The sequence below is a fragment of the Cryptomeria japonica genome, chromosome 5, assembly GCF_030272615.1.
Source record: "Cryptomeria japonica chromosome 5, Sugi_1.0, whole genome shotgun sequence".
NCBI lineage: Eukaryota > Viridiplantae > Streptophyta > Pinopsida > Cupressales > Cupressaceae > Cryptomeria > Cryptomeria japonica.
In genome coordinates, this window is record NC_081409.1 from 723,758,550 (window position 1) to 723,772,473 (window position 13,924).

Sequence of the window (13,924 nt, forward strand, 5' to 3'; positions counted from 1 at the left end):
ATATGTTAATAGAATTATATTGTCAATGTATTTTTTTATATATTTGGTTTCTTAGATGCAAAGTTGTTTTTTCTAATGCTTTCCTTCTTACATTACTGATTATGCATAGTATTATTTTATAGTAGTTCTCTCTTGCTAAAGCATTGAAAGAGAAACTCAACTATAATTTAGAGCTCAAGACACAAATATATCAAGTTCAATCCAAACTGGTAGGTATTAAGAAAGACCAAAATGAATCTCCACTCACAACTACAAATATCATTGCATGAGAACATGTACTTGATAATCTTGAAAAAAACTGATATTTTTCTTATTGTAAATTGCAATTTCACTTGTATATTTTCACTCAGATGTGTTATGCTAAAATAATCCCCATTAAAAATATTTTTTATAGATGTAGTAAAACTTAAGTCGCTTCTTTCAAGGTACATATCTTGAAAGGCATCTCTTTTGTACATTATTTGTTTTATTAATATTACATTTTCTAATAAAAAATGCTATGATCAATTGCAAGGATTATGCAAGGGCCTTAGTTTATTTTACCATTCTAATGAGAACTAAATACATAATCTACTTTTATATATTACACAAACTACGGAGGGAAAAGAAGAGAAATAAAAATGAAAGTGTTTGCCTTTAGTCATCTTATTGTAAATCAATATGACAAGAATATGTAAGCCCAATTATCTACACTTGTAATATTATTGCAAAACCAAGAATATAGGAATTTCAAGATCATGAATGGAGGGTGGGAAATGTCAGGGTCGATGAGGAATTTTGAGAAGATTGCAGGTATCTTTTCTCTAGAGCTAGTGACAAAGTATGTCAAACTCCTTCCAGCATTTCCGTACCTCCTTCGTATTCAAAGTATTTGATAGTTCTCTATGATAATTCTTGCTCTCCCAAGTGCTTGGTGGCCCAAGGGTTTGGTCACTTTGATGGACCCTCTATTAGCTCAGGTAATATCAATGACACTAAGCTCGACAGGATCCTCTCACCATGTGGAGTTGCAAAGGGTTTTTTCAACAAGGGTGAGATTGCGCGTTAGCAATAGAAAGGAAATAAATAGAAAGTTCATTGAGCTATCAAAGGGTAGGGCAACAGTTTGTTTGGATGAGGACGTCAGTATATATGTGACATAAAATGAAAAAATCTTCTCTTAGATGGGTCTAATTGGGAGATATAGGGGATTTTGGCCAAACCTTGGTGATCTACACAAATGCGTTACTTAGTTTTGGAGCCCCATTTTGGAGGGGTATGTTAAGATCTACTCTAGAGCTAGAGGGTTTTTCATGGTTATGTTCAACAATGAAAAATATAGAAAGAACGTATTATGTGATTACTAATGGAGTTGGGAGGACAAGTTCAAGTTGATTCTAAAACCTTGGTACTCTATAGTCAACCTTGCCATGGAATCCTTCAAGAAGATTCCACTATGGGTAAGATTTCCAAACCTACCACTGCAGTACTGGTCTGAATCATGTTTGGAGGTTGTTGGGGACATGTTGGGTAATATTTTAGGTGTGGATGAGGGCATTTTTGACTTACATCATACTACCTATGCTCATATTTTGGTTGAAATGGACATGAAGAGGGCTCCTCTAATACAACTATGTTTGCAATCTACAAACGGGGTTTCGCTACAACCTATCGATTATGAAGGAATTCCCTTTAGATGTAGGCATTGTTATCAAATAGAGCACATGGTTGCAAATTATGTCAAAAGGAAATGTCAAATCCGGGAAACCTGGTGGAAAGAGCTAAATCTCCATCTCTATGTGGTTGAAAAATCAGAGTCTGAAACATTAGAAGCTATGAAGGAGAAGGGAGCTACTGATGGATAGACACCAGAGACTTTTAAGGAGAAGGGATCTATTGATTAGCTTCATGGCAAGGCTCCTTATTTATGTGATGCCTCAAAGGGAGTTAAGGTAAAGACAAAAAATAGTGGTAATGTTGATCATTATTCAAAGGAGAAGAAAGATGCCAATCAATGGTGTTTATAGAGATCAAACAAAGGGGTGATTCTTGTTTCAAAATCTGTGGGGATGGGAGGATCAAAAATATTGAAAAATTATTTTGATGTGTTCGGTTTCTGCCTTAATGATGCTGGAAAATATTTAGGTGGTTGTTCGAGCAACTCTAAAGGGGAGGAAAAATCCTCCCTTAAGGACACATTTATGTGGTAGAAGAAAGTTGAATGGAAATTTGTGAAGGGAAAGAAATTCAATAAATCTACTTGTAGGAAGGAACCTTTGATATGCTCCTCTATTGACAAACTAAAAGAGGAATCAATAGAATTTCTTAATTGCACAAGTGGACTATGGTTGAGGGATATGTATAAGGATATATGGGTATAATGGACATGATGCAATATTCTTTTTTCTGAATTAATATACTAGGAATTGGCCTACCAAAAATTTATCTACCAAAAAAAAAGTGTTGGGCTATACTGGGTCAATGAAAAAATTAAAAGTGTATGTGAAATACATAAAACATGTACATTTAGAACCAAACTATAATGAATGTATACATGAATCTCAATGCATGAATAAGTGTTGATTACAGGAAGGATGAGATCACTAGTCTTAAATATGGTTGACTCATTGGATGTGAGTTCTATTCGAAATGTTGAACCTTCCATTGTGTAATAACCCACCATAATTGACTCAACAAAATTGAGTATTCTTTTTTTTGTGTGTTTAATTCAATCATTATGTTTTATTCAATTGCATACTCTGGGCATCCATCCATTAGGATTAGGCATTCATCCATCCGGGATGAGCATCTAACCATACGGGTTAGGCAATTGTCCATATGGGACATAAGGTTCCATCTATCCAATACAGGATAGGCATCTACCCATACGGGGTAGGCATCTATCCAAACGGTATAGGCATCTACCCATACGAGGTAGGCATCTATCCAAACAGGATAGGAGATGCTCTGGCTAGAGACTTAGACTCATCGGGACCATTCAGGTCCTAAACCACTCACTAAGTACTACACTCTTCTAACAGAAGTGCACCGAGGTCGCCGTCCTTAGGAGTAATTAAATAATACAAGCTTGAATTCCGCCTCAAAATTTGGCTTAAAGCCTCGGGAAGTCAAGCGAATCCATACGGGATTCCTTCCGAGTATGCATTGAATTTCTTTTTCCAATTTAATTATATTATCTTACAAATAGGATTCTTACTCAACCAAGCCTAGACCCCATCCATGAAGGCCTGAGTAAGAGGGACAACTGCGTCCCAAGACTGCCTACATACCTACTTCGGCACGAGATCAAGGCGTAAAGTATGTAGTTCTATTTTCTATTCTATGGTTTGATGTAAACTGATTTGTGGGTACGCAACCCTTTCTAGGGTCAATGTCCCAGATAGTTTCTCCGCGGTTGCTACCCATGATAGTAGCGCTTAAGCGAAGGCTCAAGATGGCCTATTGCTTGTGGCCTAAAATAACTAGATCCTAATTCTTATCATAAGCGTCACCCTTGACCAAATTGCAAATCACCAATATTCCTTCAAGATAAAAAAAAGAAAACAATTTCATGAGAGCATTTAACTTGACCATCCCTAAAAGAGGTTTACTATGGTTTATCTCAATGGATGTGAAATCATTTAAAAGTTATCTTATTAGATTATCGATCCAAGGGGGATTACCCGCCCCTTGGATTTTAACTTCCAAGTGTCCCTTATTACTCCCTAACGATTTATAGGAACGATGCCACAAATGTCGTTGATGCAGCTTTATTAGGCGTCAAGTGCAGTAGTTCAACATGACGACATTACCCGTAAGCATGACCCAGAGGCACCGTATATACCAAATGCTGCTAGTTTTGGTTTTCCAACTTCCTTTGTTTAGTTTCTAAACTAAGAGCTTATGAAACATCATGCTTGTAATATAATTATGAAATGGATGAACTTAAACTTTAAATACTATTTGAAAAAGAGAAATATCATTATTCTACAACTAAATGAATTAATACATGTATTGGCATGATAATGATAATTGTGAACTTACGTGCAATTGCATGAAGATAAAGAATGAGAAATAATATAAATGCAATGCAAAAGTAGTGTCATTTACATACAAAATGAAGAAATGTTTTCTCCTATCGTGAGACTAAATAATTATAGAGTTACTAATTCCACATGAGTGATTAGCTTATACTTTTTTTTGAAATTTTGGATCAAATCGAAATAATAAGACTTATTCATTTTTAAGTGAGTCAAAATCATTGGTCAAATAATCCAATAAATCCCTAAAGGAATTGAGACAATAATTGATTTCAATCTTTTACTAATTTATTAACTTAAAAAAAAAATTAACCAAACAATTATATAAAATAAAAAAATTAACTTAAATTTAATTTAAACGATATTAAAAAAAATAACTTAAATTTTTAATTAAAACGATTGTTAAAATTTCCATCAAAATTTTCAAGGTCTAATCATTAAACAAAGCGAACTTGTTTTATTAATAGTAATTAGGGGGTGGGGACCACAGGTCCCATCACCCCCTGTGGTCCTCCATGTGCAGGCCCGTAGGGGTTGAGGGGGCCATGTGATCCCCTCCACTCCCCTATGGCCACTTACAGTGACCGCAGGGTAGTGGGGGCTACCACTACCCCCGACGGTTTCAATACCGCCGCCCTGCGTACCTTATGGCATTTTGGAGACCGTGCCAAACATTGAAATAAATGCAGTATATTATAATGATAATGTGGCATTAATATTAATATGTTAACATTGGAAATAACACTATATATATATATGGTTTCATATTTCCTTACAAAAGAGATTTATTTAAGAAGGTAAGAACAAAATAGATGAGCAAATAATTGTGTTTTTTTTTTTCTTTTGATTGATTTTCACAGAAAAAACAGGAGTTTATCATTTACAGAGAGAGAGGGAGAGAGCTTTATCCAGCCATCACAGGGAGGGAGTTATTTTCCAAACTTCTCAGGGAAATTGTTTATTTCCAGAATTCATTCCCAGAGTTCACAGGAGGATATGTTCATCTGATATTTATAGTGAGCTCTTTGTTCAACTCACAGAGAGATTCAAAAATAATCACAGGGAGGGAGTTTAGAATGACCATAGAGAAAATATTCACAGAGATAAAAAGAATAATCATACAGATTTAAATAATTACAGAGAGAAATTTAGGATAATCGCAGTGAAATCTATCCTTACTTTCAACTATTTTTTTTTTTACAGAGAATTTATATAACCAGATACAGAGGAAATAATCACAGCGAAATCTCTTTAAAGGATGAGATTCAGATTTCTATTCAATAACCAGAGAGATGAATCTAGAGAAAGGAAATAAAGATGGTTCTAATCTAGTTCTTCAGCAAGAATCGATCTAAATCTTAATAAGAAATTTTAAACAATTTGATCTAATTCCTATCAAGAATTTGAAACATATTGATCTAATTTCTTAAACAAATGGATCTAATTCTTATCAAGAATTTGAAACTAATGGATCTAATTCTTATCAAGAATTTGAAACATATTGATCTAATTTCTTAAACAAATGAATCTAATTCTTATCAAAAATTTGAAACTAATGGATCTAATTCTTTGAAACATATTGATCTAATTTCTTAAACAAATGGATCTAATTCTTACTAATGGATCTAATTTCTTAAACAAATTAATCTAATCTAATTTGCAGCAAGGATAAGATGCATGATAAAGTAAAATTAAATTGAAAGAACCTGGATGCTTGAAAATGGTGTAGAATCCCCTATGAATCTCCCTTGATCCTTCAAACTTGATAGAAGTCCTCCCAAGCAAAATCTTAGCTATTCTCAAAAATGAAATATGACTACAAAAGAAAAATTTACTTGAAGAATTTCTTTATGGAATAACCAACTCCCTTTTTTGAAAACTTGTATATCTTTTATAAGAAAAATCCCTCTATTCCACTACCTAAATTTTTAATTAGAAAAAAAGAGATTCTTTCCCAATTTTGGCCTTCATGCAAATTGATTAGACTTAGTGGGAGGAGTTACATGCAAGGTGGTGGAGAAGCCTCTAGAAGCTTCTTATTCTTCCTACAACATGTGCCATAATTTGGGTGAGGAAAATTAAATAAACAATTAAGAAAAAAGTATATTTTCCATGTGTGTGTGTGTTTTATTGTTTTTATCCCTTTATAATATTCATTCAATAGTTTATCCAAAAGAAATATAATAGAGTTTGTACTTTAAATCCAAAGGTGATAAAGGAGGGTTGTGACACATTGGTTGCTTCATCTACCATTATAATAGTGCAATGTTGACTAGAGAGTGCTCATTGATGCTAAGACATATAAAAGGAGAGATAAATTAGTTGTTAAGGGGAGATTATGTGTTATTCTATGTTTCTTTGTTGTCATTACATGTCTCTCTATTTATGTAACCTAGTATGTTTCATGTGAGATATTATCTTCTTACTTACAACAATGAGTATTATATGGACTCAGTTGCAGCCCCAAAATTATGGTCTTGGAGAAGGTTCAATTTTTTTGACAAGCATACAGTTCAAGGCAGTCAATACTCTTCCCATGTCATCCTACTATGCTTCTCCAATGAGGATTTTTATCCCCTTGAATTGGCTTATCTAGCTTTGTTCTAGTTAAAATATGTGATGCATTTGAACCTAAGATGGAATTATTTCATTGGGATTCTACCGATAAGAATTTTTGACTCCAAAAATTAAGATATTTGGCTATCAAACAAAATAGATTTAAAAGAGAAAAATTCTTGTGAAATTTTGTTCTTCTGATTAATTTTTTTAAAATGCATGCAAAAAATACTATATTTTTGTCAATGTACAATAATTCATTACATGTTTGATATGTTCCTTTTATCCTTTGCCTATTTTGCTAGATAATGGCCAACTTTAGGTTTTTCTTATTTTAGTAGTTTATTCTTACATTGATTCTATTTGATCTTGAAGCATGTTTTGAAATATATTTATTTTAGATTTGGCATATTTTTATCTATAGTAAAGTGGCTTAACTTTATAATTTTTGTAGGATTGTCCCTTTTGATCTTTAGCACCCTACCTCTATGAACAAATTTAACCCACTTCATGTACCACTAATGAAATACATTCAAAACTTGTAGCCATGGTCTTCCAACTAATATAGAGATAGAATGGGTAGCTATTAAAGAAATGCAAAAGAGAATTGGTTGTGTCATTAGTACTACACTAATATTAATACATTTTCATACATGTTTGTCGAGCTCGTCCTGGGCTTTCCCCAAAATGTCTGGGTGCTGCAACAGAGCCACCAGTGCCCATTCGATGGTCACAGAGGATGTGTCTGTACTTACGGTTATCATGCTCTGCAGAAGAAAAATAAAATTGTGAAATGCAACTGAAAAAGAATCACAAAAATGATCTATAGAAAAAATGATCTATATAAAAAATGAGGTGGCATAAGCCTTGTATAATTTTTGGGCCAAACTCATATGGTAAGATGACATAGAGCTCAAAGTCTTCATTAGAATTGGACTTGTTGTCTTTAAGAGAAACCCTAAAGTATGCATATTATTATGCTTTTACTTCTTTTTTTACCAATGAATCGTGTTATATTTAATTGTAGGATCAACAAAACATCATGTATCTTACATTCTTGCATCTTGCTAAGGTTTACAATGACCCATGATAATTTTCTTGGGATCTCTTCACCATAGAAGGAAATCATTGAATTTGGAACTTATTATTTACCACAAAAATTTACTTATATGATATGTTTTCATGTTCTACATTATCTTCAGCATCTTCCAATATTAATAAGATCTTATTTATTTTGCTTTAAGCCTATATAAGTTTTGACTGTACAACACCTTTTAGTTCTATTATGCTTGCAAAATGCTTGATCATTATATTATGGTTTAGGAAGATCTTTTTGGGGATCTAGTGGTGCAACATGAGACTGTGTTTAAATAAATCATCACTCAACAAACTTTGAAGCACATCATCTATATATTCCTAAATCTTAGTAAATTTCTTACAAAAGAAGGAAAAAAAGAAAACTAACACCTTGACTAACATTTTTCGTCATTTTCAAATAAAAAAATTGAATTTTATAACTTAAAAGGATAATAATTTAGATCTTAGAATTTATATATATACAAATAAATCCATAAAAAAACACAACCCTTCAAATACATTTAAATAACCTCTTGATTAAAAAGGTTTTGGAACTCATAAAAAGAAATCACTAATTTACTCAATTGATATTTTGGCATAGTCATTTTTTCTTTTCTATTTATCCGATTCAATTTAATTAATAAAAGTTTTCAATGTCAATTTTAGTAAACAAAATACAGTTCTCTCAAATCTAAAATAGACACAATGTCTAAATCATCATAATATTTGTTAGTTTAAAAACGAGCAGAGAAAACACAGTAATAATGAACAGAAAAACAGCAGAAAGAATAATAGACACAACAAAGAACTCAAGACACAAGATTAACGTGGTTCACCACTAAGTGGCTACATCCACCAGAAACGCAAGGAGGATTCTTATTAACCAATATCCAATTACACATTACATTATGTATGGGCTGCACATAGCCATTTATATAAACATATCAAATATGAAATGAAGAGTCTTCTGGGGAAGACAAACAACCATGTGACTATTGGGCTTCATATACCCAACAATCTCCCCCGTGAAGTCCAACTGGCACAGCCTGTAACATTCCCTGCATCTCCATTCCAAGGTTCATACTACAACTAGCTCTTGAGAAGATTTTAATATCGCCAAACTCTGTTCATGAACAGTGCGAATTAATCTTCTCCAAGTCAGATCAGAGTTAAAAATATACTCTCTAACTACTTCATCTGGTAATCCATAATCAGGAACACTACTATCAACAGATGCATAATACACTCCTCCATCAAAGTCTCTTGTTTTTGTGCTCCCCCGTAATAGAATATCTAGATCACCATTATCAAATTTTAATACCCAAATATAAAACTCTTGTACAGGTGTGAATAGCCTACAAACATCACTCCCAATTCTCATGGTTGCTTCATTGAATGAATTTGTTGTATTTTATGCAGAAACTTGTGCAGCAATCAATGCATTCCACTCTGCCTCCACTGCTGCAATCTACAACAATAAATCATCACTTTTGCAATCTACTTGTTCTTCTTCAGGGTCATCCTCATTTTCTAGATTCGAGACTACATCCTCCTCACCTCGAGAGGCATCCTCCTCATCTTGGAAGGGAAACAAACCAGTCTCTTCTTCAAACAACGAATACAACAAACCCTCTTCTTTTTCAGCCAAAGTCTCCTCCGATTTCTAGCCATCCCACCAATGACATTTGGTTTCAACCTCCACTTGGACATCACTCTCTATCGAGTCTAGACTGCCAAGAAATTTTTCGATGACTGATTCGGCCTCATCATCTGAAACTTTAGGCTGTTTATTGATAACATAAGAGCACCCAACTCCAGGATCAACTATCCAATCGGATTCCATCTCTGCTCAAGCCAACCATGGCTCTGATACCAATTGTTAGTTTAAAAACGAGCAAAGAAAACATAGTAATAATGAACAGAAAAACAGCAAAAAGAATAATAGACACAACAAAGAACTCAAGACACAAGATTAATGTGGTTCACCACTAAGTGGCTACGTCCACCAGAAACGCAGGGAGGATTCATATTAACCAATATCCAATTACACATTACATTATGTATCGGCTGCACACAGCCATTTATATAAACATATCAAATATGAAATAAAGAGTCTTCTATGGAAGACAAACAGCCATGTGACTGTTGGGCTTCATATACCCAACAATATTATCTAATTAAAATAATTTTTAATTTAAATAATATATTAATAACATTAAAATAGTACAATATTAACCGATCTCTGTCGGAGAGTTAAGCTGGTAGATAGAGAATTTTTATTATTCTACTTTTCAGATAATAGCTACAGATCAACCCAGAATGAAGATACGATAGCCATATTCTAGCAGTATCACCCACAAGGTTGCTAGCTTTTTTAAAACTCTATTCATGTTCACCGATGACGTAATCACCGACATATATATCAATAGAGATGGAGGCACAGGCGAGGTTTAATAATGGCCTCCAGAGGAACTGCTTTGGGCATTGTGAGTCCAAGCCCCTCACCCATGTCAATTACAACGCCCTCTGGTACACACCACTCAAAGCTCTGAAGCAGCCGCGCCAAGGTGTAGTGAACTACAACTAATGCCAGAGACATTCCCGGGCACATTCTTCTCCCTGAACCGAATGGTATCAATTCAAAGTCGTGGCCTTTCACGTCAATCACTTTCCCTCCTTTTAAAAATCTTTCTGGATCGAATTCAGTCGGGCGGCTCCACACGTCCGCTTCCCTATGAATTGCCCACGCATTGACTAACAGACGTGTTCCCGCAGGGAGATGAAACCCTCCAATATTACACGCCTCTGCGGCCTCATGGGGAATTAGAAGTGGTCCCGCTGGATAAAGCCTAAGAGTTTCCTTCACTATGGCTTGAAGATAGGATAGCTTGGGCAGATCTGATTCCTCTACAAACCGGTCTCTTCCGACATGTAGGTCGAGTTCCTCCTGGGCTTTCCCCAAAATGTCCGGGTCCTGCAACAGAGCTGCCAGTGCCCATTCGATGGTCACAGAGGATGTGTCTGTACCTGCGGTTATCATGCTCTGCACAACAAAAATAAAAAATATGAACTGCAACTGAGAAAAGAGTCGCCGGCAGCCGATTTTACTGCTCAAAATAATAATAGAGAAAGGGGTAAGAAAACCATACAAGGGCGGTGGCCTTCACTACGTCGTCGTTATTGTTGGATCCAATTTCATGGTTGTCTACCGCAGAGATGAGAAGATCTATAAAGTCATGGGCGTGCATCTCCTGATTCTCACGGTGCTCGTTGACCAATTTCTGCATAAAGGCGTCCCTTTTTTTCTGCAGTTTCCTCATGGCTGATATGAGACCCTGTAGATCAAGCCACTTGAGAAACGGCAGGTAATCGCCGACTGCAAATACACCATATAAGTAGAAAGTTTCTTCTACCATCTTCTTCAGCTGATGCCCTTCTTCGAAATCCTCGGAAAAGTGAGGTCCCGAGACTCTCTTGCTGGCAACCATGCGCATGATTATATTAGATGTGAGATCAGAAAGCCTGGGTTTCATGTTCACCGGCGCCGCCTCTCGCTGGGAACTCTCAAACAGGGAACGGATGAGTACCGAAACTTCCTCCGAGCGCAGGTTTTTAAAGGAATCGATTCTTCTGGCAGAGAAGAGCTCGACGGTGCAAATCTTCCGAAGATTTCGGCAGTATGAATTGTAGGGTAGCCCTGTAAACATTTTGTAGTCGTATCCCAAATGCTTGGCTGCAGCCGTCCGTGGGCGCGAAGCCAAGGCTTTGTCATTTGCTGTAAAGCATTCTTTTGCGAGCTCTGAAGAGGAAACGACTAGAACAGAGCGGAAGCCAAATTGAAGATGCATGATGGGTCCATAGCTTTGGGAAAGTGAGGCCAGAATCCGGTGAATGGGCTTTTTCTTTCTCAGGAGATGCAGATGCCCAATTATTGGCCACGAGGGAGGATGCGGTGCCTTGCCATTCTTAGTCCTCACGTAGTCTCCGAATAGCAAAAGAGTTACCACTAACAGAGAAAGGAGAATGATGGTTGCTGCTTCCAACTCCATTTTGTACCAGGCTTGCAATAGGGGAAGGCTTACAGTATTGCTGGATTTTATAATGCATTTATAAGCTTTATATTCCTAATCTTCTTATCAGATTTTAGTCGTTTCTTTTCCGACTTGTTAAACAAGAAACCATTTCGCGTCATCGAAAACGTCACCTTACACAGTTGGTATTGATTTTCCACTGTCTATCTTTAAACGAAGATTGTCTCTGGATTGTTTCCATTTATTTGCATTTTATTCCGTTATCAAAGATTGAAGTGATGGATTGAGCAAAGTAGTTGAAAAGGGAAGACATATTTTTTAATTAATTTAAGTCAATGGAAACAAATATCAATAAAAAGTTAGCATTTACATCAAAAAGCAGGTGTAATGGTTTTGTCATAGTAAGATATAGTCAAAATTGGAGGATAGAAATTAACTTATATTGTGACATAGTAACCCTACTTCTAATACTAATTGAATCTTAACCATAACACTATCATTAATCTTAAATTTAAATTTTTGGAAGACCAAAATCAATCCTAAATGAAGTCTATTGTTAAACCCAATCTTAATTCAATTGTAACGCTAACAGCAAGCTTTATCCTAGAATGATAATCTTCTACTTTGGTCCTAATGTTAACTCTAACCCTAATTGATCCCTAATACTTAACCCTAAGCTAAGCTTTATTGTAAGATGGAAACATTAATCTTAACCATCCCCTAATGCTAACATTAAGGTAAACATAACCCTAACCTTAACCACAATTAAAAGATGTTATATATTACTTTTTTTTGCTTGATGAAAAGCCGAAGCCAACATATATTAAAATAAGATAAAGATTAACAACAAGAGATCCAAAAGTATCAAACAAAATGTAATCTAAAATCTGTAAAAACAAAATCATACCCTTAAAGACCAAAAACAAACCTCTATAACCATTGCCGAGAATATTAGCAGACCAAAAAATTTCAAGGATCCACATAGCAAAATCTCCTTTAAGAGAACATTTCAAACCCTACTACAAAACTTGAACAAAATAATTGTAGGAGCCAAAGAATAGATGTTATATATTATTTAATTTTGGTATTTATTATTTAATATTTAATATTTACATAAGATTGTAATTCACTTCATAAAGATGGTAATCTACATAATATAATAAAATAATTTAGTAATTTTTTTAATAAAATTAAATAAAAAATAAAAATTATACACAGATTTCATTATAATAAAGTTACAACTATTATTAATTTAACCAAAAGAGTATTTTATTGTGAGAAACCTCCCACCGGTTTCCACATTTTTCACAGCGAAATTTTCCTCACGTTATCGGTTTTTCAGGTTATGTTGTATCAGCTGTTGCTTCAACTTCTGTTGCAGTGCTTGGATTCTTCTTGCTTGAATTCTTCTTCTCACACAAAGCTCAATCTGAAGAAGCTACTGATCTCCATTACCAAAGAACAAAGTAGTCTGAGGCACTGCGACAAGTCGTGAAAGCTTTCCAAAGGATTTCAGTTATTTTTGTGTTGACTTATGTTTGGAGGAGGTTAAGTGCAAGAAGCACTTCAGTTTGTTATTCAAGTTCACTTGTGGAAACGAGGGGACTATGTTTTGGTCACCTCTAAAATTGTTACTACGTGCCAAACCACACGGAGGATTGTATTTTGCGCTATACTATAAACAATATGCTCATTTGCAGAAAAGCATATTGACATTATTTCTGTTTCAATTTGGGTTTCCATGAAAAATGAGTTCGATTAGGAAGTCCAATAGCCGTTGGTATTTTTTTCACTGTTTGGTCAATTGGGCTGCAAAATGGCCCTGTAATCAAACGTAATCTCTCTAAAGTTTCTAAAGCATGTTCAACATATCCACTTAATGTGAGCTCTACTATGAGGGATCATTTCAAACGGTTCACATGTCTTTTCTGTGCTTCCAAAATTTTGCACACATTTCTATTAGGGCAGTTCCAAATACAAGATAAAAAGATTCAACACGAATAGTTTATGTACATTGTATACGATTCCATATTTTTCATGCATGTTAGACATTTTACCTGTCAGTTGTTTTTACTGAAAAGTTTTAGAAGATTTATCGATATGCTTGTTCTGTAGTTTTGTGCCATTTCTTCAAGCCATTTTATCAAATAGTTATCTACGGTTTCATATTCTGAAAATATGTCTACTATAGCAGTCGCAACTTATATATTTAGTGAAATCCATTTATACTTTTCATTGTGA

At 34.8% G+C, this 13,924-nt stretch overlaps 2 protein-coding genes across 2 annotated transcripts; both read right to left on the reverse strand.

Annotated features, from left to right (window-relative positions):
• Positions 1–7,222: 7,222 nt before the first annotated feature.
• On the reverse strand, positions 7,223–9,033 carry LOC131876128 (cytochrome P450 98A8-like). Its single transcript, XM_059220919.1, has 3 exons — positions 8,845–9,033; positions 8,663–8,710; positions 7,223–7,342 (listed from the first exon to the last, which is right to left on the reverse strand). Exons 1-3 carry the CDS (start codon positions 9,031–9,033, stop codon positions 7,223–7,225), a joined length of 357 nt encoding a protein of 118 aa, XP_059076902.1.
• Positions 9,034–10,040: 1,007 nt separating this feature from the next.
• On the reverse strand, positions 10,041–11,701 carry LOC131032818 (xanthotoxin 5-hydroxylase CYP82C4). The gene is made up of 2 exons (XM_059220920.1): positions 10,802–11,701; positions 10,041–10,695 (listed from the first exon to the last, which is right to left on the reverse strand). The coding sequence occupies exons 1-2, from the start codon at positions 11,699–11,701 to the stop codon at positions 10,075–10,077; spliced, it is 1,521 nt and encodes a 506-aa protein (XP_059076903.1). The 3' UTR covers positions 10,041–10,074.
• Positions 11,702–13,924: the final 2,223 nt, after the last annotated feature.

Coding starts and splice junctions, on each gene's coding strand:
- LOC131876128 (XM_059220919.1), bottom strand. CDS start 9,033: ATGAGAATTGGGAGTGATGTTTGTAGGCTATTCACACCTGTACAAGAG. Junction 8,711..8,844: donor ATTATGGATTACCAGATGAA/GTAGTTAGAGAG, acceptor ATGGAGATGCAG/GGAATGTTACAGGCTGTGCC. Junction 7,343..8,662: donor TTCACGGGGGAGATTGTTGG/GTATATGAAGCC, acceptor TTTCTTCTGCAG/AGCATGATAACCGTAAGTAC.
- LOC131032818 (XM_059220920.1), bottom strand. CDS start 11,701: ATGGAGTTGGAAGCAGCAACCATCATTCTCCTTTCTCTGTTAGTGGTA. Junction 10,696..10,801: donor TAGTGAAGGCCACCGCCCTT/GTATGGTTTTCT, acceptor TTTGTTGTGCAG/AGCATGATAACCGCAGGTAC.